This window comes from Emydura macquarii, unplaced genomic scaffold (assembly GCF_026122565.2).
Source record: "Emydura macquarii macquarii isolate MOO-44397 ecotype Brisbane River unplaced genomic scaffold, CSIRO-AGI_Emac_v2 contig_1253, whole genome shotgun sequence".
Taxonomy (NCBI): domain Eukaryota; kingdom Metazoa; phylum Chordata; order Testudines; family Chelidae; genus Emydura; species Emydura macquarii.
Genome location: NW_027131390.1, coordinates 44725108 through 44751524, shown reverse-complemented (window position 1 = coordinate 44751524; position 26417 = coordinate 44725108). Strand labels below are relative to the sequence as shown.

Here is a 26417-nt window from a genome sequence, read left to right as displayed (position 1 = left end):
TCAAATTACTTTTAGATCCCTTATTAACACCAGCATGTTAACTACTAATATGCTAAATATGATGTAAAATTAATGTAAAAATGCCTTTCATGGACAATCTGATGTACAGTCATAGTAAGATGAAGGGGTGGGGAAGTGATGATCCATCCATTACCGTAATGCATAAGCACATTTCTTGACTTGAGTATTTAGCCACCAATATGAATAGCGATTCATGTAGTTTTATTGTATAGTGTTGCCTGTTTATTTTTAAAAACTAAAAAGATGGAAAAAATAAAAATTAACAAGACGTGGCTAAGGACCAAAGGCAACAAAACTCTACTGGGTTCCAAAATGTATACTGTAAATTCCATAATCCAACTTTCTCACCGCAGTCCCCACAGTCATCAGGAGTTCACAGGAGTTCTTCCCTTCTTATAAATACTGCAGTAACCTTTAGTTCGGCTCCTACACATCCTACAAACTATGCATTTAGTTTAGTTTATATTTAGCTTACCTCAGCATATATTTCCAGCCAGCTTGCCTAGGTATAAGTGGCAGTTAGAGGGAGATCTCACTTGAATACTTCACAAGGTGGTCAGTTCCCTTTTTTTGACCACTACAAATCCGCTATACAGCAGCCCTTCTTACAACCCCTGTAACTTGAAACAGTCCTCAGAAGCCTTTGCACAGGTACATGTGAATAGTCAGTTCACTACAAAATTAAAGTGGCTATGCATGTATGTACTGCTCATCTTTCCATAGGTTCATACTTAGGGCCTGATCCAAGGCCCATTCAAGTCAATAGTTTTGGATTATGCCCTTAATGAGTTTAGCAAACAGATCTTCCGTACATGCTCAAAATGCCATTTTACAAACTAGAGAAATCAATCCTCTTTTCTGATGCAACAAGGCATGAACTTCACCTCAGTGAGGACTATTCTCCAAGCAAATCTCAATATTAAATTGTCAGGCATTTTAACTGTAGGCCTGGATCTGAAAAGGTTGCAAGAATTATTTTATGAGGGGAAGAGGATTACCTGTTTCCTTCTCCTTCTCAAAAAGATTGAATCGCTTTTGCTCTAACTTTCAAAACCCCTCACCTATGGGCAGAGATCATTTCTCGAAAATTTCATCCACAAAAGATCAACATTTTAGTTAGTCATGAGCAATTGATTTAGTTGGGGTTGGTCCTGCTTTGAGCAGAGGGTTGGACTAGACCTCCTGAGGTCCCTTCCAATCCTAATCTTCTATGATTCTATGAACTGAAAACAGGGGGGTGTAATGAGAACTGTTATGCAATCTCAAGTATAGTGGGCTGCGCAACCAATGCCCTATTGTAAAATAGTACATGTATAACTGATTAGAACAGGCCATTCTAGAAATGTAAACTGAAGTACTTGATGGTATCTGAGGAAACTAAGAGATCAAGAGTGATCAGACTAAAATCTTTGGAGTAAAGAAACGGATGTCAAGGAAGAATGAATTTCACACCTTACAACCCAATACATTACACACAGTGACTTAAAACAGATTAATGGTATCTCTAAATAGCAATTGATTGTAAATATCCATTGAGGCACCTACAGGACTGAGCAAGCAATAGATTTTCCCATCAACATCCTTGAATATAAACATTTAACATAATTAGAGAATCATTGAGAGGATAAACCCCTAACTGTTCAGAGCTATCATATTATACAAACTATTACTGATTTCCATCCTTCAGCTTCAAGGATCAGAAAAACGGTTACTTACCAGTAACTGTTGTTCTTCGAGATGTGTTACTCATATCCATTCCAGTATAGGTGAGTGCGATCCTCGTGCACGAGTCCCCGGAACCTTTTTTTCCCCTAGCAACCCGCGTAGGGCCGGCCTCGGCGTCCCCTAGAGTGCCGCGCTCCTGCCGCGGTACATAGGGCGCCGCCGACCCTGCGGGCCCTCAGTCCCTTCTTTCTGCCGACTCCGACAGCGGGGATGGAGGGCGGGTTTGGAATGGATATGAGCAACACATCTCGAAGAACAGTTACAGGTAAGTAACCCTGTTTTCTCTCTCTGAGTGATTGCTCATATTCATTCCAGTATAGGTGATTAAATAGCCATACCTTGGGAGGTGGGTAGGACTCACTGGCGAGCAGCCTTTCTCAGCACTGCTCTGCCGACGCCTGCGTCCTCTCTTGCCTGTTGCACGATGGCATAGTGGGACGTAAAGGTATGGATCGAAGACCAGGTCGCTGCTCTGCAGATGTCCTGCAGGGGCACTCTTTCCAGGTAGGCCGCTGACGAGGCCTAGGCTCCGGTCGAGTGCGCAGTTACAAGTCCTGGAAGCGCCACCTTCGCCTGCTCGTAGCAGGTCTTGATGCAGGCTTTGATCCAGCTGGAGATGTGCTGGGTAGAGACAGGTGAGCCTTTCATCCAGTCCGCCACTGCCACGAACAGTTGCATTGATTTCCGGAACAGCCTCATGCGCTCGATGTATTAGGCCAGGGCCCGTCTCACGTCCAGCGAGTGCCATCTCTGCTCCTCCTCCGAACCGTGTGGTTTAGGAAAGAACACGGGGAGGAAGATATCCTGGTTAGAGTGGAACTGAGACACCACCTTAGGCAGGAAGGCCGGGTGGGGTCTCAATCAAACCTTATCTTTGTAAAAGACCATGTAGGGGGGCTCTAGGTCAAAGCTGTTATCTCGGAGACCCTCCTAGCCGATGTAATGGCCACCAGGAAGGCTACCTTCCACGAGAGGATGAGCAGCGGGCATGTAGCTGTAGGCTTGAAGGAGGGTCCTGTCAGCATGGCAAGGACCAGGTTCAGATCCCAGAGAGGCACCAGGTCATGGACCTGCGGATATACCCTCTCCACCCCCTTGAGGAACCTAAGGGACATAGGGTGCGAAAAGAGCAACCTTCCTTCCATCGGCTGGTGGAAGGCCGAGATGGCCGCCAGGTGTACCCTCAGGGAGACCAGTGCCAGGCCCTGCATCTTTAGGTGGAGTAGGTACTCCAGTATCGCCTGTATGGGCGAACAGCTCGGCGGGATGCCCCAGGACTCCGCCCAACAAGTGAAGCGCTTCCATTTAGCCCTGTATACCCACCTGGGTGGACGGCTTCCTGCTTCCCAGCAGCACCTGCTGAACCTGCACTGAACAGGCTCTCGCCCCCTCCGTCAACCACAAAGCCTCCATGCTGTCAGGTGGAGGGAGTCCAGGTCCGGGTGAAGCAGGCGACCCTGGTCCTGGGAGAGCAGGTCGTAGTGCTTCGGAAGCGGTATTGGCGTGGCTATGGACAGGTCCAGCAGCATACTGAACCAGTGCTGCCTCGGCCAGGCCGGTGCAATCAGGATGATGTCCGCTTTGTCTCTCTTGATTTTCAAGAGTACTTTGGGCAGAAGTGGAACAGGGGGAAACGCATACATTAGGGATCCCGTCCATTCTATGAGGAATGCATCGGAAAGGGAGCCCGGCTCACAACCCCGGAGCGAGCAAAACCTCGGGCACTTCTTGTTCCAGGCTGATGCGAAGAGATCCAGTTGGGGAGAGCCCCACTTGTGGAAAAGAAAAATTACTACCTCCCAGTGTAGTGACCAGTCGTGGTGGGGTAAGAATGACCTGCTGAGGCGGTCCGCCTCGTCGTTCCTGACCCTGGGGAGGTGAGAGGCAGATAAATGGAAATCGTGCCTCACTGCAAGGTCCCAAAGTTGTATCACCTCCTGGCAAAGGGCCGAGGAGCGTGCTCCCCCTTGTCTGTTTATATAAAACATGGCTGCCGTATTGTCCGTCAGGACCTGAACCACCTTGTCCCTCAGGAACCTGAGGAACACTCTGCACGCCAGGCAGACTGCCCGGAGCTCCCGCACATTGATATGGAGACTTTGCTCCTGTGTTGACCACAGCCCTTGTGTGCTGAGGTCGCTGCTCATGTGGGCCCCCCAACCCACATCTGAAGCGTCCGTGATCAAGGTTATGGAGGGTGTCAAGTCTGCAAAGGCGACACCTTTCAATACCTCCCTTGGGTCTGTCCACCAATTCAGGGACGCTAGTACTTGGGCCGGGACAGTGACCACCCTGCTCAGCGAGTGTCTGGCCGGGGCGTAAACCGCGGCCAACCAACCTTGGAGAGGCCTGAGTTTGAGGCGAGCCAGCCTCACCACGTATGTACATGCCGCCATGTGTCCCAACAGCTGAAGGCAGTGCCTGGCTGTCGTCGTGAGGGACTTGTGCAAGTCGGAAATAATGGCAGCCATGGTCTGGAAACAAGGCTGCGAGAGGAAGGCTCTGGCCTGAACAGCATCCAGGGTGACCCCGATGAAGTCTATATGCTGCACTGGTGTGAGAGTGGAGTTCTGCTCATTGAGGAGCAGCCCCAGCCTGGTGCATGTTGCGCAAGTCAGGGCCAGGCTGTTCTGGACGTGATCCCTGGACCTGCCCCAGATTAGCCATTCGTCCAGGTAGGGGAAGATCTGAACCCCTCTGCGGCGCAGGTGGGCTGCCACCACCACCATACATTTTGTGAAAACCCTGGGCGCTGAGGAAAGGCCAAAGGGTAGGGACGAAAACTGGTAGTGGCCACCAGCTACCATGAAGCGTAGAAACCTTCTGTGGCCTGGGAGGATAGAAATATGGAAATACGTGTCCTTGAGGTAGAGGGCGGCGTACCAATCCCCTGGATCCAGAGCGGGAATGATGGAAGCCATACGGAACTTGAGGCGCCTGATAAACCTGCTGAGAAGACGAAGATCCAGAATAGGCCTCAGGCCTCCCTTTGCCTTGGGGATAAGCAAGTATCAGGAATAGAACCCCCTGGCCCTTTCTGGAAGAGGAACCTTCTTCCACCGCCCCGAGGAGGAGGAGTGTTTGTACCCCCTGGACGAGGAGCAGCTCGTGAGAGGAGTCCCTGAAGAGGGACGGGGTAGGGGGCGAGTCCGGTGGGAAGGCCGAGAGTTGCAGGGCATAACCTCTTCGTACTACACTCAACACCCATCGGTCTGAGGTTATGCTCTGCCATTGAGGGAGGAACGGCCGCAGTCTGTGAGAAAATGGTAAGGTGAGATCCAGGGGGATGGGTTGGTGCCACCCTTGGGCGCACAATCAAAATGGCTGCTTGTTTTTCTGCGGCCCTTGCTGGAAGCCCCCGGCAGGGCCTTGGTGGTCCCGACGGTTGGGTTGTCAGAACCTGTCGCAACCCCTCCTGGGCTGAGCAGGTGAGGCGGGTAGTCTGGGCACGCTGCCTGCCCTGTCACCTTTTGGCCTGCAGGACATATAGGCCTAAGGAATTCAGAGTGGCTCTGGAGTCCTTCAACGCATGCGATTTCTCGTCAGTTTTGTCAGAGAAGAGGCCAGCTCCGCTGAAGGGCAGATCTTGTGTGGCCTGCTGGACCTCGGTTGACAAGCCAGACGATTGCAGCCAGGCAGATCGACGCATTACTATGCCGGATGCCATGGCCCTCCCTGCGGCATCTGTCGCATCACTGGCTGACTGGAGAGCCGCCCCTGCCACTGTAGTTCCCTCCTGGACTATGGTGTTGAAGTCCATTGCCAGGTCCTGGGGTAACGCCTGAGCAACCCTCTGCAGGGAGGACCACAGGTTCAAATTATAGCGACCAAGAAGCGCCTGATGGTTGGCGATACGGAGCCGTAAAGTCACTGTCGAGTAGACCTTCCTCCCAAAAAGGTCGAGTCTTTTATGCTCCTTGGATTTGGGAGTATTGGCCTGGCCCCCTGCCTGTCCCTCTAGTTGGCCGCGTCCACGATCAATGTTCCTGGGCAAGATGATTATACAAATATTCAAACCTTTGTGGAGGGACATAATATTTGCGCTCCGCCGTTTTAGAGGTGGGGGCCACTGAGGCAGGGGTCTCCCAGAGAGGCCTAACCAATTTGAGGACCCTGTCATGTACCGGGAGAGTGACCCTGGACGGCCCTGTGGATCCCGAAACTCCGAAGAGGGGGTCCCTCCTCTTCCGAGAGCTCCTTAAGGTCTAGCTTGAGATTGTCCGCTAGTCTCTTTAGGAGCTCTTGATTGGCCTTAAAATCTGGGAGGGGGGTTCTCTGGTCCCTGGCAGTTGTCTCAGCAGGGGACGAGGACGACGACTGTGGGAGGGGACCCGTAGCTGGCTAGCTGGCTTGGTGGGGGTGGCGGCGGATGGGCCCCCACAGAGAGCGCTGACCCCATGCCCTGGGTCATTTGCTGAGGGCAAGGTCCCCAATATGGCCACTGCCATGGCCCTTGCAGCCACGTCAGCACCGGCCCCGGTGCTGGGTACTGAACACCTCCCTGGGGGGCAGTGCTATCTGACCAGCATTGCCTGGCCTTGCGATCCCTCCCCCTCTCTGTCGGAGATCTGCTCCTAGGTGAAGTGGAGCGATCTCGGCGGTGTTTCCAGTGCCAGGAAGGGGGGTGAGCAGCTAGAGGTGGTGGACGATTGCCTCCTGGGTGCCGCGGACTTGTGGTGGCGTTTGCCCGACGGAGGTCTGGAATGGCGCTGCTCGCGACTTCACCCACTACTGACATCGCTGGAGTGGTCACGGTGGCGCAGTGCCGAAGGCTCGCTCAGTGCCGAGCTCTTCGGTGCCGGAGCCCGCAACGGTCTGTGAGTCGGGGACCTGGAGCAGTAACTATCCCGGCTATGTCCCCTGGGTGCCGAGGAGTGAGACTGGTGACAGGGTGCCATGGTCTCAGCCGGTGCCAGGGCCTTCAGAGCCGTGGCTCGTACCCAGCTGGGCGACCTCGAGCGAGACCAGTGCCTGCGGCTCCTGGCACCATAGGATACATAATGGTGCGGGTGGTCCTCAGGCGCCATGGCGGCTTCCCAGTGAGCCGGGGATTCAGGTCTCAGAGTGCCCAGGTCCCTGGGGCTACGGGATTGGGAGTGGTGCTGCGTCCGCGAGAAATCGTGCGGGGCTCGCGCCAGGCTACAGGCCAGGAATCTGGACCGGTGCCGAGAGGGCTGGGACTTCTCGGCCACTGGGATCCACGCCGGGCTATGCACCGGGGACTGGAAGCAGCGTTCGTGTCTCAGTGCCGGTTGCTGTGGCACCAGGGTAGAGGGTTGTGACCAGTGCCAGGTGTCGCCTTCCACGGACAACGAGCGGGATTGGTGCTGGGAATGGTAGTCTCGAGACCGTGCTGGACTGCACACTGGTGATCGGGAGCAGCACCGAGCCTCTCCCATCTGCGTGGGCGCAGTGGTCTGTGAATGCTGGGAAGGCGAGCGGTGTCAGGATCCAGATGACTGGCCACCGCGTAAGGCAGAACTGCCATGACTCCGCCTGGGTTCTCGAGACCATCCTCAGTGCCACAGTGTCGAGAAGCTCGACGGCTCTTGGTTGGAGCTAGGAGGGGAGCTCTCACTCTCCACCCTCCGTCTGGGGAGAGACGACGGCTCCTGTGTCCTCCACCCACCGGGGCAATCCAGCGCGGGCCGAGGGGGGGACGGAGGCAAGGGCATGCCCATCAGGGCGTGTGCCGCTGCAAATGCCTCGGGCATCGACGGCCCCTGCAGAGGCCCTCCCGTGTGGAGATGCCAGTGCCAGAATGGACTCGACGGCACGTGGCTGGGGCATCTCCTATGTCACCCCCTGCTGTATCGGTCACAGGGGGGAGTCCATAGTTGTGGTCTCAGGCCGCTTTTTCTTTGCCTTCGGCACCGTCGCCTTCAATGCCAATGGGGCACTCTTCACCGAGGAGTCGCTTGGTGCCATTGGGGATCTGGAAGGCTCGGAGACCGTCCGGAGCGCGGACTCCATTGCTACAGCCTTCAGCCGGGCTTCCCGCTCCTTTCTCGTCCGCGGCTTGGAGGCCTTGCAAATCTTACATCGGTCCTTCCGATGTTCCTCCCCCAGGCATCGGAGGCAACGATCATGCGGGTCGCTGACCGGGAAAGCCTTTGAGCAGGCGGCACAGGATTTGAATCCTGTGGAGCCAGGCATGGCTCCAAGTGAACCCCTAAGGGCTAACTATCTTACTAAGTACTATTCTAACTATCAACTACTTAACAACTATTAACTGTAAAAAACAACAAAGAACTATTGAAATGGAGATTGCTACTTGCTCAAGCGAAGCAAGGGGCTAACATTCCAGTACCATCACAGGCAGAAAGAAGGAACGGAGGGCCCACAGGGTCGGCAGCGCCCTATGTACCGCGGCATGAGCGCAGCACTCCAGGGGGCGCCGAGGCCGGCCCTACGGTGGTTACTAGCAGCAAAAAAGGTCGGGACTTGTGCACAAGGTGCGCACTCACTTATACTGGAATGGATATGAGCAATCACTCGAAGAGAGAACCAAACTGCTGCAATAATATGATCCTCATCAAAAGCTATCATCTATGCGCCAGGATTTCTCAATATTCTGAAACAATCTGATTGCACTCACACTGTCACCTTGTTCAGCTCTCAGAATACTGAGAAATACCAGCTGACTAGGGAAATGGTTAATTTTTCCTCCAGATAAAAACTCCTTTATAGCAGAGTGCTTTACAGTGCTGTTCTCACCTGTACCACCAAATTGTTATTGTATGAAATTACACAGATTTTAAGAACTACCTTTTCTTCCCTTGTTACATGGCCCCAATTCAGGAAAGTGCACATGCTGAAGTCCCATTAACTTAATTGACTATTTACATCCTCAAAGTTAAGTACATATTTAAGTATTTTGCTAAATCAGGGGCTATATTATTTTTCTCTCTCATATGAAAAAAGTATTCAGCACATTCTGGAGTCCTTAAAACCTATATTTTATTTATATATTTAAATTCTGCATACTAAAGTGATCACCTTCATGATGATTCTCATTCATTTCACACTGGGGAGAAAGGTATCCCACACAAGTAACGAGAAGATCTGAAGAGGGGATTTAGTGAGTGCAGAAAATTGAAAGGAATAATGTAAAGGGTTTTTTAAAGAGTTTATTCATGAACAACTGACAGAGCCAGGAGACCAAATCATAAGAAATATATGGTTTGAAACTGCAGTTTACTTTAGAAGGGTTTTTTACATTAACTTACCCACCTGTCAGGACATAATAAGAACTAGTTAATATTTATAAAAACTTTGAAGATGAATAGTTCTAAAACCCATTATGATTCAGACTGACACACACACAATGGTAAAATTTGCCTATTTCCCATGGCAGCTTATGGAAACAATGCAAAGATCTGCAGCATCACAAAAGTGATCAGAAAATGTACCTAAATTTCAGCTACAATTTACTGAGTACAAAATAATGAGGTTTCCATGAGATAAAATCTTATCTGAACTTGAATATAAACTCCAATTTATGTGGGTCAATAATGCACTTGATATTACTGTCTGAAGAATATTACTTAGATTAAAGTTTCAAACACATTCGATCTTACTTGTGACATAACATACCAACTGAAGCATATATTTTTTATATTTCTATCTATCATCTGACAGCTAAATGGTAAAAAACCACACACATCTGCTTGGAAGCAAATCTAAGGATTTGTCTTTGTAAAACCAGCAGAGGGTGCTGAAGGCATTTAGCCAATAAATGCACCTAAAATTAGCAGCACCGCTTAAATTTCTTTTTTTTTATTTTGTTTTTTGTTTCAGATGATATTTTAGTACCAATATCTTCACCTGAGTTTCATCAGGAGATGGAAGAGAAAGTATTCCCCTTTATTTTCTACCTCCATTTTCACAATGAGGAGAGAAACCACCTTTGGTTGCAGGAGCAGCAGATGGCAGACACTAACATTTTAGGGAAATTTCACTTCAGAGATCATTTCACAGCTACCAGTTTAACAGCTACCATTAGTGGGATCACTAGCAGAAACGAGTCAGATACTAGTGCTACCATAACATTAAAAAGAACACTATCAACTTGAAGTGTAGCTAAGAGTGATGCCCTGTATTACCTACGGCTTCTGCCTTGCTACCTCCCAACCCCACTATCATTAAAATGCTCCTCCCTCCCCTGCGGTGCTGTTGGAAAGACCTATACAAAACTTCCAACACTGACCACATCACTATACAAGGAAAACACTGAAAATGACACAAAAAGCAAAGAACTCCTGAAAAAATATTTTTCTCTTCTCAATTCAATCTTATGTGTTACTTCTAACACTGGTAGGTTAAAAACATTGTGAATTTTTAAGCTGACAGTGTCCCTTTAAGCAATTCACTTCCATTTTTGACTGAAATTTCTTCTGTTTGCCCTAGGATTCTTTGTATCATCTACTTCCCCCTTTTATCTGTCACCTGCTTCCGCCTTATGGCCTTGTTACTATTCTTTCCCCCTCCATGTTCCCCTACTTCCTGGGCTTCACAATGAACAGCTTTGGTTTCAGAGTTTGCAATCAGGCATTGGGCTGTCAAGCCACTCCCTGTCCCTAGGCATTGTTTTAATTGGCAAAAAGAGGAGGTGAGGAAGCACTGAAGCCCTTAATCAGCATTAAACCATCCCCAACTTCTCACACTGCTGCAGGCTAGAAGGGAAGGGGAGTCTGAAACCACAGCTGCCAATGCTAAAGAGGGAGGAAGGGAATAAGCGGATCTGAAATTGCACCCACCCACAGAGCTCTCCAGTCCTGTGACAGCAAATGGCTATTCTTGCACGGTTGCTGCAGGATAGTTTTTCCTAAGTGGGGTAAAGTAGAATTGCGGGGTTTCTTTTTAAGTGACAGAAAACCTGAGTGACTGTGCAGCAAATTTAAAATAAAGAGTACTGAGGTCTGGCCTGTATATGGCAAGATTCATTTTTTATAAATATGTATAGCAGAATGATTGCCAAGTCTTATTTTCTCTTCTTTTGTTTGTGATTTAAGGGCAAAAAAGGATTGGTCTATTCTGGATCTTCAAGCTATTTGAGTCCCATCCTATGCATGTACTCCACTCAAAGCATGAAAGCAGTCCCGTTGACCGAGCAACAAACTTCCAAGACTGGTCAGAGTTAGGAACACTTTAAAACTACCCCAGAGGTTCAGAATAGCAATTTTCTGTTAACATCTGGAATGTACTGCATCTTACCAACCAAGTGCCTGGGAATGTCCCCAAACATGTTGGTGTGAAAGGAAATAGATCAAATTAAGTATGTTTGTCTTAAAAATATGTTTCAGTACAAAACTGTCACTTCAGACACTTTCAAACAGGTAATCAGCCAAAGATGACAGAATATGAAGACAACAACTAGATTACCAATATCATTTTAGAGATGTTATAATCAAGACTGCACTTACCCTGGGTTCCCACTAGTACCATTGGGATTTCACTAGTGTTACGATAGTTAGCCATACGGCTGTAGTAGTGGTAAACTGTCTGGAAGCTAATTTCGTCTTCCAAGCTGAAGACAAATATAACAGCATCCACCCACATGGCAAACTACAGAGGAAAGAAAAGGGAAGGGAGAGATTCAATGGGAAAGCAGTAGTCAATAAAAATAGTGGGATTATCCTATGCTGAGTGGAGGGGAGAAGAATGCTACGTTCGGGAAATCTCTAACCATTCTTACATTTTGATCCTAATTGAAAAAAATAACGTCTGTTGAAGTATTCAAATGGTACATATCATCCTATTCAGAATTATTTAATTGGTGTAAATTCTTTTAATATAAGTGAATATTTAATCTTCAGTATACATATAACAAATAACCAATATAGCCAATCACAAACATTCAGAAATGAGACACGCTACCTATCCCTATTTTCTTTCTGTGTTGTGCTGTTAGAGTTCATGTTTTCAACCTTTTTTTGCACATCATCAGAGTTAGGAACTTTTAAATGCAAGCAGAGATAATCATATGATCCTAAATAAATGTAAATAAAATCACAAGACTTAGCCGTACTGAAGTAACAATGGGCATAAACCCAGAGAACATAAATTTGCTGAAGGGGAGGCACATCTGTGTCCAGGTAAGGTTTAAAACAATCATATCTGGAAGGGGTATTTCATATCACAAGAACATGTCAGAAATATTAAAAGAAACTAACATGGCAGCAAATTCATCTTGTCATGCATCGTTATAGCTTGCCAGAGAAGGATCTAATAGCATGTTTTCATAAATGTGTCCATTCCAAGACTAAAATTTCCATCAGTAATACAAAGCTAAGCAGCTTCAACCTTAAATAAGCCACATTATTTCTCCACAGTTATTAATTACATTACTATCATCCATATAGAACCAATCATGGTCATGGCCTCATTACACATATACATAACAAGAGGTAGACACTGCTGTGAAGAATTGACAAGGTAAATAAAGAACATCAACAAGCTCTCATCTAGCATTTTTCATCAGTAGATTTCAAAGTGCTTTACAAAGCAGGTCACTATCAGTATCATCATTTTACTGATGGGAAAATGGAGGCACAGAGATGAGGTAACTTGCCCAAGGTCATGAAGCAGCCTTGTGACCGAGTGGGAATAATACCCAAGTTTCCTAATCCCCAGTCCAATGTCCTATCCACTGGATAACACTGCCTCTTACTAGGTCTCCATAATTAGCATATTTTATGTTTACACATTTGTGTTTTGCATTATCGTTCTCCTGAGTTTATGCCCATTGTTACTTAAGTACTGCTATCTCTTATGATTTTATTTCAAGTCTTGCAATGTTTCACATTTTTTAGAAGTACCAGATCCTAGTATCGTGTGATTATCTCTGTTTACATTTAAAAGTTCCTAACTCTGCTGGCTGTGAAAAAAGGTAAAAAAACATTAATCCTAACCACCCAACACACAAAGAAAATAGGAAACCAAAAGCGTATCTCATTATTTACGAATGCTCGGGATTGGCCACATTGGTTACTTGTTTTATGCATATTGAAGATTAAATATTCATTTCCATGAAAAGAATTTACACTATTTAAATGATTATGAATAGGTTGACAGGTACCATTTGAACACTTCAATGCATGTGGGTGTCTCTTCAATTAGGATCAAGGTGTAAGAACAGCAAAAACAAAGCTTTGAAGTTCTCAAGACAGATACTTAATGAGGCAACCTCCTACAATGTAATTTCCAAGGCTGTATTGTACTAATACACCATATATGGCAGGAAATGTTCAATGCTGTCAATGTGTATGAGCTGAACTGTTGTCAGAACTGGAAGACCTAATGAAAAGCACGAGAGAGGTACAAACGTTGTGGTGGAAGTCTAGCTGCTAGATTTTAATTTATAATTAATCTCATACCATGGAATCAATTGTATTCTGACTAGAGTTCTTACTTACATGCTGATATTCTTAAATAATAATTTATGAGACTAATGGTTTCTGCAGAATGTATTAAAAATTTCTCAACACCAGTATACAATGAAGGAAAGGTATACCATCTATTTAAGGTTATGAGATACACCAAAGGAGACTATTTAAAATAGTCCTCTTGGGTCACTTTTTTCTGGTATATATGGAGAGAAATCATTTACATGCTGCTTTAAGGAATTTAATGTTATGAAGGTGACATGTTAGCAGTAATGGAAACTGAAGTCCTTAGAAAATCAGCACAGAATGGTAAATTCAAGCTTTCCTCACATTTCCTCACCAATGTGCTTCAAATCCCAATGTGGCAAGGAACAGCTCTCTGGGCGAGAGGACAGCTGAATTTCATATGCATTCAGTCTTTAGTATCACTGCCAAAAATGGGACCAAAAGTACAATTTTTTTTTTTTTTTTTTTTTTAAATTAAGGTGAACATTTGTTCAAATGAGCCCCCCCAATCACAGCAGTAACTTAGAAACGCAAGACCCTGCATCGCAGAGCAACTATCCTGAGCCAACCAAATCCCTCATGATAGCTGTGTGTTTTATAAGAGACTAACAGTTTTGTGGTAGGTCAGTAAGAACTGAAATCATGGCCGGTAAGAATTGGAAATGATGATTTATTCACAACTGCTGTTTTAAAAAGGATTAGGATGAAAAGTAGACCACCACCAACTGACAGTAGAATATATTTCACTGTCTTCATCCTTTAAAATGAGCTATTTTAAAAATTGTTTCTGTATTAACTCGACACTGAAAAAACTAAAAAGCATACAACAGTGATTGCCCTTTACAGCACCTTTATGATTTCCTTTTTTTTTTTTTTTTTTTAAACTTTAGAATATTAACTCTTATTTTTCAGGGCATAAGCCAAACTCTAAATCGAGAGGTTAGAAAAGAAAGTTGTCTATGGGTAATTTACTCCATAACTGCCATCTTCAGGGTTTTTCACCTTCATCTGAAGCTTCAGATATCCGACAACTGATTGGATCTGTAACACCAATTTCTAGATTGCAAATTCCCTTTTCTGCTAGATGACTGGAATGGTGACATCACTATAAACTGAATCGTGAGCAGCAGCTGGCACTTGAGTGAAGAAGAAGAGGATGTCTAGGGACATCTAAGACTCACTTCAACTGAGGACTGGGAAGGCTGCACCTCTGGATTCTGACTGTAGTGATGTCACATCCCTTTCTATTCCTCCACTAAAAAAGTATTCTTAACACAAAAACAAAGTAGAAAAACCCTTTTAAAACCAAAACTTTATCAGGCCATCCATCATTCCTCATCATAAAGGAGCAGCGAAGGTCACAAACAATATTTTCCTTCAAATGTTCCCCTTCCGTTATAGAAATTATCAATATTAATTTGTCCAGAAAGAGCAGTTCTGTTTATTTTGTGAATTACTTATATGGAAAAAAAAATCAAGGTCATCTCTGTAATAATGTGACGAACAAATTATAATTAAAATAACTGAAGAAGTGAGATTACTTATGCATACATACATTTTGTTCCTACAAAATACTGAATGGCAAACAGGAAGAAACGTACATTTTGATATGTATTATAACTTTTGTGAAGTTTTTTGTTGGAAACAAATTCTGTCCATTTCAATCTAATATTTGCTATTTATCTGACCAAAGAATAGTTTTGTAGCAGCACTAGATTAAATAAAAACACTGCTTTGGGTGTCATGTCCTAAATTCTGCATCTATAACCACTGTGTGTTTAGTTGTATTAAGTGAATGTACAGCAAGAAAACTATTTTCTTTGCTAGATTATTATTTAATAAATTGATCATATATACATATATGTTTTAAAGTGCAAATATATATATATGTATGTTAATTTCAATAAACTTTTACACACACAGGTAGGCTGAAAACATTTCTCAACCAAGTTATTCACTCTGAGGGTTAAGTATTTTGGCTCTCTCTCTTACCTTATACACATGTACCTTTACCCCCACAAGATCCAAGTTGATTAAGTAAGTCTGTCTTTTGTTTGCAACCTCCCTTAAGGGTTTCTCCTCTGTCTCCTTCATTCCTCTGGCTAACCAGTTCTTTTCTCCTTTGTCCAAATTTCTTCCACAAGGCCTTAATCCTCCCATAGCTAATGGGCAATAGTGGGATATTGAAAGAGAAGCTGCTGATGCTACTGGCAATACTACATTCAGCTGTTTTGGAGCAAAACAGCTCCTGCTGCTTATTCTTTGAAGCTGCTCTATCACTGAACAGTTGAGTGCAGTGAGGCCAATGGATTCTATTTAGAAACCCTGCTAATAACCAGGTAAGGGAAGGCAGAGAATGATCTGTCCTCACAGACCGCCATAGACCCAGACACATTTCCTGTAGCCAGAGTTTCCCCATATTGACTAATGCCCATACAAGCAAATGCTGACAAAAAATTTTAATGGCTTCAATTTATATCACCCCAAAAGTATGGTAACCAAAGAAAAATGACTCATCTGTCTCCTCTCTGGAGTTATCAAAATCCTGTGTGCAGTCAATCAACAGCCTTCTACAGGACAAAAGAGGTTAAATAAAAAGCCCAATCACCAAATAGGAATTGCATAAGAGTACAAATGGTGCCCTATTGAGGCCTGGAGAGCTAGAGACAGCCTCGCAACACCATAAAGAAGAAATAAGGTAGAAGCAGGAGAGATGAGGTGAAATGAGGGAGAAGGACAAAGATTTAAAAGCAGACACTTCAAACGCATTTCAATGTGATTACATCTGCTAAGATAACATTATGAAAGGATTTAATCACATACTTCAATCATTTCCTTTAATATAAATGTTTAATAAAAACGTAATGTAGTGTTGTGAAGCAGCTCTGTAGCCCTGAATTGTGCATTTGATGGGAGATGTTCTATGTTTCTCCAGTTTATCTGAGTGAAATTTACAACCCAACCATTTCATAAGTACAAAAGAACCAATTTTCACTTGAGAACATTTACTATTGCCCCTGGAGACCATCAATTAATTAGATGTAAGTTTAAAATACATAGATGTCTTTACATGTTAAAGTTCATGAAAATTCTTCCCCAAAAAGGTAGATGTAAGTAAATGACATCTCCCGTTTCATTGTTTCATCTGGCTATTGGGAAAGGTGGTGCAACCAGCCAGCTCTGCTCACAGGTTAAGTCACCTGAGCAGACTACAATATAGCTTATTCACATCAGGAGTAATATATTCTACTGCCTTCTTAGGAGGGCAATCAGTGCATTGCTTTGGGTAACATGAGCAAGTTTTAATCCATCAAGTTTTCTCACTCTTCTGGCTTAATTCTTTGCTCTTTTTCTTATACCAAATGAGATATAATTTTATTAAATTTATTATTCATTTTCATGATCTATATTCTAACCTACTGAAGCATTAAATGCAATGCTCACCTGTGCCTCTGGAGGGCCCCCTTCATCTCTAATCAGCAGCAGATAGCTTTGTCCATCAACAACTATCTCTTTCTTGAATCTCCCACCTGCCACACAAAGTAACTCATTACACAAAAGAAAAAGTAAAAACAACAACAAAGACTTCACTTGTGGAAAAAAACATTTCTAAGATCTCTCACACTAGCATAATTTATTATGTATTAATTATAAATGTAGTTCATATCTATAAAGTTCCATGGATGGAAGACTTATTAAGGAAAGCTAACTCAATTACATAGTTTTAAGGAGTTATAAATCTGATTGAGAAGCATATTTCAGGGGCTCTATTACACATGTTGCTTAAGAAAATCCTGTGTTAGAGACTGCTAAAAATTTTGATTGCTACAAGATATGAAATAAGTCTCATTTGGTCCTCCATCCAGAAGTGTTTTAAAACAATAATTTTGTGAAGTGTGTCTACAGACTGGTGTTAATCTGAAGTTACATACAATACTGCATTTTCATATTACCATATATAAGAACTAAAATAATTAAGATACATACACCTTTTGTTTTTCCTCAAGAGAAGCCCAGTTCTTAAAAGTCAACATTTAACATTATGAAAATGGTATTTCTCTATTCACAAGTCACAATTAGGGAAAGGGTTCTGTAACATTACACACATTCGACAAAAGAACTACAATGATGGCACCTCTGTAGAGATGTACTAAACTATGAGAGAAGTACTGTATCATTTACTAACAGGATGAATCAGACTTATTTTGAGTTAGAGATAAAATGGTAAAAAGCTACAAATACACAGCTGAAGCAAGAACTCTATTTCTGGGCTTCAAATATATATTTTGAATGGACACGTAGTATTTAGTGCTTGTGAAACCCAGGGAACTGGTACTGAACACATTCTTCATCAGATGAAATGGGGTACGCAACTGCACTAAATATTTCCTCAGCACTGCCAGGTCAGTGACTTCAAGTCTGACCTGGGAGTGGGACAGGGATTATCCTTCCTTTGGGTGAGAGGCATTTCGGGCACCATGCTGTTTCTCATGACAGACTCCAGATAATGCCAAATTAAATTTAGGGTTTCTGGTGTGACAGTCTGAACCAAGATTAGCAAACCTGGTCCACTTAAGGCCTTAGGATGGATTTATACTCTGCTCCTGGAAGTGAAAGCTCTCTTATCTTACTGACTAAGCCACACAAGCCTTCAGCCTCTATGCATAATGCCTTCCAATTAACCCGTATCTGAGTTCAACAGGCAAAGATATGCTAATAGTATTATGTTAGTGGTATAAGAATGTCTAGTTTTTCTTCTTGCTGTATTAGAACTTGGGCTAGTTCTAATTAGAACTCTTTCTCATCTTGTCTTTAACCTAATTTCTCAACTATTCTTTTTCTCCATATACTTGTAATACTAGTAAAACTGAAAGATACTTTAGAAAAAATATTTCACATGAAAGTGAACTACTGAAATAAACAGAAGAGTTTCAACACGAGTCTTCCGCGTATCATTCTTCCAACAACAAAGAGAAAGGCCAGCATGTGCAGGCCAACAATGAGCCTCTGAAATGTTTAACAGAGCAACGAACGGAATTCAGGGAAATGATACAAAATTAAACACTGCTACTTCAGACCCACCTTTTTTCCCCCTTCTGGATTGCTACAACTCTGTATCAATACAGAACTGCTTGATTTGCCCTGCTGAGCAAGGGGCAATGGATACAGTTTTTAAGATAGCTACACATCAGTTAGTAGGAGTGGGGGGAACACAGCTTTTTCGCTACACTTCATTACAGATAGCTTAGGAGTATCAGTAAAAGCATGGAAGATACTGATTTGTCTGGTCATCACCCTGTACAAAATTGGGATCTACTGCAGATCCCAGCTTTTGGTTACTTGGATTTAGCCTTAGGCTCCCAAAATCAAGACCCAGACAAAAATCCTTCCAAGCCCATCATTAATAGAATTCCCAAAATAAAATTAAATGGATCAAACAAAGCACAGCGTCTTAGATAACTAAATCTGAATTTCCATTAATCTCATTATTTTCCATTGCTACAAAAAAAAAAGTTTCCCGAAGAGATGCATCGACTTAGTAATGAATAAATAGAATTCAATAGTGTAGGTGCTCAGTATGTACTTCTCGGGGGACATGTCCATTTGTGAGCTCCCAGTAACTGAATGACAAGGTAATCTAGTTTGATGTAAAGGGAAGATTTTGAGCAACTGCAGCAGCAGCCCTCAATTTTCAGCCTTCCCATCTTTTAACAGTAAATACTGGAACTCTGAACAGGTTAACAGTTAATAAATACCCACCACTTAAAAAAGAGCTTCTATCTTACTTATGACTCATAACTTAATTCACTTCTGTGGAAAGAAGATTGTCTCAGGCCATTTCATTTGAGAAAGCTTGTCTCTTTCACCAACAGGAGTTGGTCCAATAAGAGATATTACTTCATCCACCTTGTCTTAGAAATCAAAAGGGCAGTACAATTCTGTTTCTATTACTGCATTCCTACCTTACTTATATAAAACTTGCATCAATTTAATGAAGTAAATTATGCTAGAAAAAACAGCACGATGGTGGATAAATATATGCCTAACTCCAATACAATAAGTTTAGTATTCTGCTTTTAAAGTTGAGTATATTGGTTCCTTGGGAATTATTTTAATCTTTTATTGCTCAAATCTTTTATTCCTTACATTTACATGCTAATGCAAACATATCACTTCCTATATACCTAGGAAGCACAGTGATATCAAATCTTAAAATCAAAAGATCTCATACAGAAAAGTTACTGAAGTAATTCTTAAATTTCTCCAAATTTATTTACAATTTGCATGCCATTCTAAGGCCTGTTTAGTAACTCATGATACTATAACAGCCTGGATTTACATGTGAAAAGATTTACTTTCCATGTAACCCTATCCTACCTTTGGGAAGTTATCTTGCATGGTTTTCACTCTGAGGGATCCTAGCTCTCAGTGAGAGACAGGTAGAACTCCCAGGTTCTCTCTAAGGTTTTCTGATCTTCGAGGGCAATGCTAGCAGCTTAGGAGAACAAGATATACACCTTCTATTAGTGCTCATGAACTCACTAGCATAGCCATCTAGTGTACTGGAACCTTTCAGTCAGTTTGTGATTGCGAAACAAGAGATCCCTCAAAAATGAGGCCAATTACAAAATAAATTTGACTGAAAAATGAGAAACTCTAAACCTAAAAGGGTAAAGAAGGAAAACATTAGCGTTCAAAAAACAGACACCTCAAATAGTTTTCCTTCAAGAACAGTTATCTGTGTAGGATTCTTATTCCAGTACATAAGTAGTTTGAGGAGTTAACATTGAGGAATGTTTAACAAAACAAACAGAAAATATATTGATATTGGTCTCATTCAAATACTCATTTTTGGTTGGCTTTAAGTTATAAAATGACAGATATGATTCCTCCCAAGATACTAGGCCTAAAAAATTTAAAACCCTGAAGGATGGACTCTGTGGGGGAAAAAAAAACTGAGATGTTTGGCCAGCCCTACTAAGAAATATTCTAAATAGAACCAAAGATCTAAGGGTATAATACAGGTTGGACGCTCCTATTTCACAAACAGTGGGAATTCCTCCCTAGAAGTCAAATCCAAGCAATTACTGCTTTATAACCGCATGGAGCCAGGGCTACATGGCTGCCCTATAATCCCCTTTCAACCTGTTTTGCAATGCTTATTAGAAAGATGGTCAGGGAAAGCCCAGTTAAACATATCCAGCAAATTCATGGACAAATTATCTTTCCTATCCAGCAGACCAATGTAATTAGAAAAAAATACCACCTATGTAGTGACTTCAAAAGAAGTCACATCAGCTTTAAAAGAAGAAAATCTTGTGAGGACAAAGTCACAGGATTGTTTGGAGGGGACACACAGGAAGCCTGAGTTCCAGATCAGTTTAAACAAGTGTTATCTTTCAACTTTAGTGTTATGACTAAAGATGCTGCATAAGACAAGAACCAGGATCTCTTCAGAGCAGATTTAGGAAGAATTCATATAAACCCATGTTTTCAAACTTGCATAAATGCAAACATCAACCAGTGTTTGTGCAATTTACGGCTGCACAGACTCAGATGCACAACTATTGCATATGTGCAAACTTCATCATGCATGAACTGAGGTATCTGTGTGCCTGCCATAAACAACATATGCACAAAAGGGCTCATGATTAGGGCTAAATTAATATATTACCTGTCTTCCATGCTGTCCTCCCCCATGTTGCAGGCAACTAAACATCTGTGCTAGTTATACAAGACTAGAGTGTCACTTAAAGGTAGTCCAATCATCTGACCAAGGACCTGGCTTCAATAAATGTAAAACTAAAATAAATCCATGCATCAGTCATTCATTTGTCAATCATGGCATAGGGCTGGCATGCATCAGAATATTGGGCTGAAAAGACCAGGACAGGCTTGTTAACCTAATTTCAATGTTTGACGTACTTGGAGCAATGTTTGGTTTGAGAAGCAGCTGGAGGAAATGTGTCCCTTGTCAAAATATTTAGTTTAACATGCATATGTTAAACAGTAAACATAATTCTAAGCACTGGCACTGTAGATTTACAGGATCCTTTTACATCACGCAGGTGAGTCTGAGCATCAGGGTTTTAATCTAGTTTAAAAGAGAATCAAATCGCACAATCTCTCTTGCTGACGACTGTTTCATTGGCTAGCTGTTCATTGGGGCAATCACTGATTTGTCATGGGGTGCCCTTAGGCTCCATTTCATTCGCCATCCTTTTTAGTGCAAATTGCCACTGGGATCAAATAACATGGCACTATGATCAGATTAAGGCTGTCATGTGGACACCCCCAACCTATGTGGTACTGGGATATTTACCATAAATACAGAAGAAAAATAAGATGTGAAATATTATTTTGAAGCTATGTAAACCTCTATATGTTTTGGATCCCTAATATATTTTGAGTTTCCATCCCTGTGGTTCATCTTTGTAATGTCAGATAGTCTGTTCCTCCAAAAAAATAACCAACAAGCTCATGCTAGAATCTGATGCCAGCTTGTATCAGAGATTGTGGGTCACATTTCATAGGAGTGTTTGGTTTTTTTAAAATTACATATACTATTAAGACATTTTACTTTTAAGAATACCAAATCACTAATTTATGTTTTAAAAGACAATTGATGACATCTCCTCTTAATCAGGTTATGGTTAAAATAAGCTTAGGCCCTTGATCATCATTCTTTTAGGTGGTTATGTATTTATATTGATATTGGTATTAGTAATATCATATATTTGGCCAATTCATGTCTGCTTGTTCCAGTTTTGACGTTAACTTCAGTACACTTAGCTAAAATACCAAGAATTCTATTAAACAGTTTTAAAACAAAAATGTTCAAACTTGCCTGAACTGCATTGATAGCAGCACAATGGGTACCTAAGCAAGAGACTCAGAAGCAATATCAACACTCTTGCAGCAGGACCACAAGAGTCAACACTTTTGCCTTTCTCCCTTTCAAGTAAATCATACTGATGGAAATATTTTTCGTCCCTTTGTGTGCATAAAGTGAAACCAACGTTAACTGACATTTACCATTAAAAACCTCATCCTGCCAAGCCTAATTATTTATCAAAGCATTTCTGGTCATTTCATATTTTTCTGCATATTCGTTATATAGCACTCAAAAAATTATGTAATTGCTTTTAAAAATAATCTAATGTTTCTACACAAATCAAACCCACCTTTCATTTTAGAGTCTTATGGATTTTGCAAAATAGGTATCAGTTAACAGCAGACTGGTTAAACACAGGAAAATGTATCCATACTTACAAGACAGTGTCCTTTCTTCCAGCAGGAAGGGGAACAGTCCTGTAACAATAAGTTTTAAACTTGCCTGCAGTTTAGGAGGCAGAATTAGGCTGGTCAGTCTCTGCCAGGTCCCTGCAAAAGACCTGGCCCTTGAAAAGGCTGACAGTTTCAAAGCAAGTTTTTAATCTGTGACAAAAAATTTAAAAGTTTAACAAACAAACGAACGGGTACAATTTATTCCTTCAGAATACATCCCCTGAATAGCACACTTCCTCCTCTACCTGAAGGTTACCAATCTTTGTCCTATTTTGTAAAACGCTACAACCAGGGCCGGGCTATCTTTTGATTGTAAGAAAAGGAATTTTGAACCAAGTATGGACACATTTTCCTATTTTTCTGTTCAGGAAGTTCCACTGATCCTTCATGATGATGTTTTAATACCAGTTTGTAGCTTGAGAAAGGTAATAATGTAAGAGCAAATATGTACTCATTTTATTCTGAGATTTTACTCTGTTTACTGAAGCACCTGCAGCAACCTTCTAGTAAAGGCTGAGTCTGAGGATGCTTGTAGAGATTTGTTGATGATTTTAACAGAAGCCCAAGTTCATCTTTAACAGCATCCATCAGATCTAAATCAGTTTCATTTTACAGGAAAAGATAACTCGCACCTAGAGATATTAAACTAATGACTAATAAGCATTCTGAACCATTAATGTTGATTTTTAACAAATGTTGGAACACTGGAGAGATTTCAGAAGACTGGAAAACAGCTAATGTTGTGCCAATATGTAAATGGGTTGACTTGGGAAACTATAGGCCAATTAGCTTGACATCAATCCTAGGCAATATCAGGCAAAGTATGATATGGGATGAAATCAGTAAAGCATTGGAATTATGGTAACGTATGTAATGCCACTCAACATCATTTTATAGAATATAGATCTTGTCAAACAAATCTGATATCTTTTTTGATGAGAGCACAAGCAGTGTCGGTAAAGGTAACTGGGTCCACATAATATACTTAAGACTTCCTCAGGCATTTGACTTAATCCAACATGATATTCTATTGAAAACAGGACCACAGAAAAATCAATGCAGTCCATTTTAAATGGATTAAAACTGGTTAACAGATCTCAAAAGAATAATTGTAAATGTGTAATTGTCATCCAATAGGCTGTTTCTCTTGGGGTCCCATAATGTTCTTGGCCCAATGCTATACAGTATCTTTATCAATTATCTGGAACCGCTGGAAGCAAATATGAAACCACTGCTGCTGTATATTTACAGATGACAAAAACTGGTTAAATACTCAACTATAGGGACAGGTCAGATATACAGATCAGTCTGCATAGCTTGGTCAAGACTCATTTGAACATGTACTTTAATACACCCACATGCAATGTCATATGCCTAGGAACAAAAAATGTACATCACACTTACAAGATGAGAGACAATATACTTGAATTCAATGACACTTGAAAGTTCGTAGAGACTCATAGTAGATAACCAAATGAACAGGAGCTCCCAGTGCAGTGGTGTAGCTAAGAGTGTAAACATGATCCTAAGATGTACAAGCAGGAGAATATCAAATATGAATAGGGAGGTAGTATTAATTCTGTATATTGCATTACTGAGAATGCTAGAATAGTTCTGGTATCCACACTTCAAAAAAAAAAAAAAAAAAAAAAAAAAAGGGGGGGGGGGACAAACTGGAAATGCATGCAGAAAAAAAACTAACTCGATCACAATCTACAAATACCTATAAGGGAAATAGATTTCAGACAGTAGAGGGTTTCTTATCTAGCAGAAAATGGTTTAACAAGACCCAAAAGGTAATTAACTATTGGAACAACTTAAGAATGTGGGGCTTTCCCCATCACTTGTGGTCAAAGTCAATACTCAGTGTCTTTGTAAAAGATATGCTATCACCCATACATCAATTATGAGCATGATATAGAAAATACTGGGCAAGGTTCTTTGGCCTGTGTTATACAGGTGATCAGATTAGATGATTATAATGGTTCCATCTGGCCTTAAAATCTATTTATCTCTTTGCATGAGGCAGCATCCTCTCTCATTGCAGGATGTCATTGTTGCACCCTGATTCCAAAGAATAAGTTAAGCTCTTGGCTATATTCCTCTGATATAGTTCCTGCTCAACTAAACCGGGAGTGACGTTTTCATACCCTTTGCATCGAGGTGATGTAAGATTAAGAAGAGGTCAACTCTTCAGAAGCGATTTGTGCACACTGTAGATTTAGAGCATCCTGAACATATCTAACGTAAGACCTAATCTCTCTGATGGATGTGATGGCTTCAGATAGTGTGACTGCTGCACTGTTTCCTGTGTCCTATGGAACAAGGAGGTGGCCTATGGAATGAGAAGTTGACCTTGGAGACAAATGCCACATTGTTTCCATTCAGAAAAGGTAGGCCTCAGAACCAATCCTGAGGATCCATGGGTAGTATGCTTAATTCCAAGTCTCCTTACTGTGACAACAGCTGTGAGAACAGCCACTTAAATAGACAAGCTGTTGACGGACAGATTGCTCAATAGCCAGGTTGGGTGTTTGGTGCACAAATACCACAACTGAGTCCTATGAACCTGAAAGTGGACATTAATTAAGCCATCTTGCAGAAACATTTAATGTCTGGTGGAAAGAAATTTGCCTTCCTCCACAGACTCCAATAGGACAAACAGTGCTGTTATTCGTAGTTTTAGCACTGGAGTCTTCCTTCTAAAGGACAGCCCATCTTGAATTCTAGGTCAGATATGATTCAACTCTCTCTTCGCGGGAGACCACCCATGTCCTTTGCAACAGTAACTTAACCTTGTCCAAGTTTTGAGTCACTGATGTCAGTTGAGTTCTCTTCCTGGAGGAGAATCATGAGTCTTGTAAGCAAACAGATCAACTGCAGGCTTGTTCGTTGTTTTGCAAAGGAGAAGAAACTGAGCTGGAGATTCTATTCAGCTATAGCTAGCTATTACCTGTTAAGCCAATATATGCTGATATCAAATTTCCTTTTTATATGGTATGCAAATAAGGATTGTGGGTTTTTCTCTAGCTCACACTTTAAGAGACTAGTCTCCTGTTACAGGTGGGAGATCTGTTTCTTCTCTACTTGTTCATTTATGGCATAGGTATGCCTGGAAGGATTAGATTTTTATTGGTAAATGTTGATAAATGTTGATTTCACCATATACACACAAACCAAAGGAAAAATTATTTCCAGTGACAATAATCAAAATTTACAGATAGGCAAAGACAAATGCTGCCTGAGAATATATTAGAGTTTGATTTAAGGCTATTTACTTAGTATATTTTAACAGATGATCTTGACAATTTGTGTTTTGACAGTTATAAAGCAGCAACTTTTTTAATCTCAACATCTACAGTCATTAAATAATTGTCCAACTTCCACCCACTGCCTGATTCCTCCCAGTAATCTCCATAACTGTGAAAATTTAAAATTGATAAAAAAATTTAAACAGCTTTAAAATGAACTCAATATTATTCACTTAAATTATACAAAAATAAAAATTCTGCCATGCCTAACCACAGTGTGAACATCCCAACTGGGTAGTGATATATACTAAAGGGTTCAAGACCATTCCATATCATACCTAATTCTTACTGGTTGATACTGTGACTATTCTCCCTTTTATGAAATACTTTGCTCTATTTCCACCTACAGAAGCTCCGCACTAAGTTAATATCCTGTCTGGCTAAGCTACCATGTGAACTCTAAGGAAACTGCTGTCCCCTGGCCCATACGTGCAGGATCTGGGATACCTTTTGCCAAAAATGTTGCTTTTGACTTCTGGTGACTCCTTTGCAACAGAAACCAAAGACCCAGGTAAAACATCATTTGCACAGGAGTGGGCCAATTCTTGTCTCATCAGTTTCTGACAAATCTGGGCAAACCTGTGGTGGCTGCTGATGCTTTCAGTATCACCAAAACCATTTCAAAGTTTCTCCTCAATGATAAGTCCACACGTCTGGAAACCCATTGTTAAGAAATGTG

The 26417-nt window shown here is 42.1% G+C and overlaps 1 protein-coding gene across 14 annotated transcripts in view; it reads right to left on the bottom strand.

Moving 5' to 3' along the window:
* Positions 1-26417, bottom strand: part of AGAP1 (ArfGAP with GTPase domain, ankyrin repeat and PH domain 1) — a 600162-nt gene that overhangs the window by 342117 nt on the left and 231628 nt on the right. For all 14 annotated transcript variants that reach the window (XM_067548649.1, XM_067548652.1, XM_067548650.1 and 11 more), the window contains 2 exons: positions 16584-16669; positions 11172-11313 (listed from right to left, as the gene is read on the bottom strand). In XM_067548649.1, coding sequence (XP_067404750.1) covers positions 11172-11313; positions 16584-16669 — 228 coding nt within the window. The remainder of the gene's footprint in view (positions 1-11171; positions 11314-16583; positions 16670-26417) is intronic.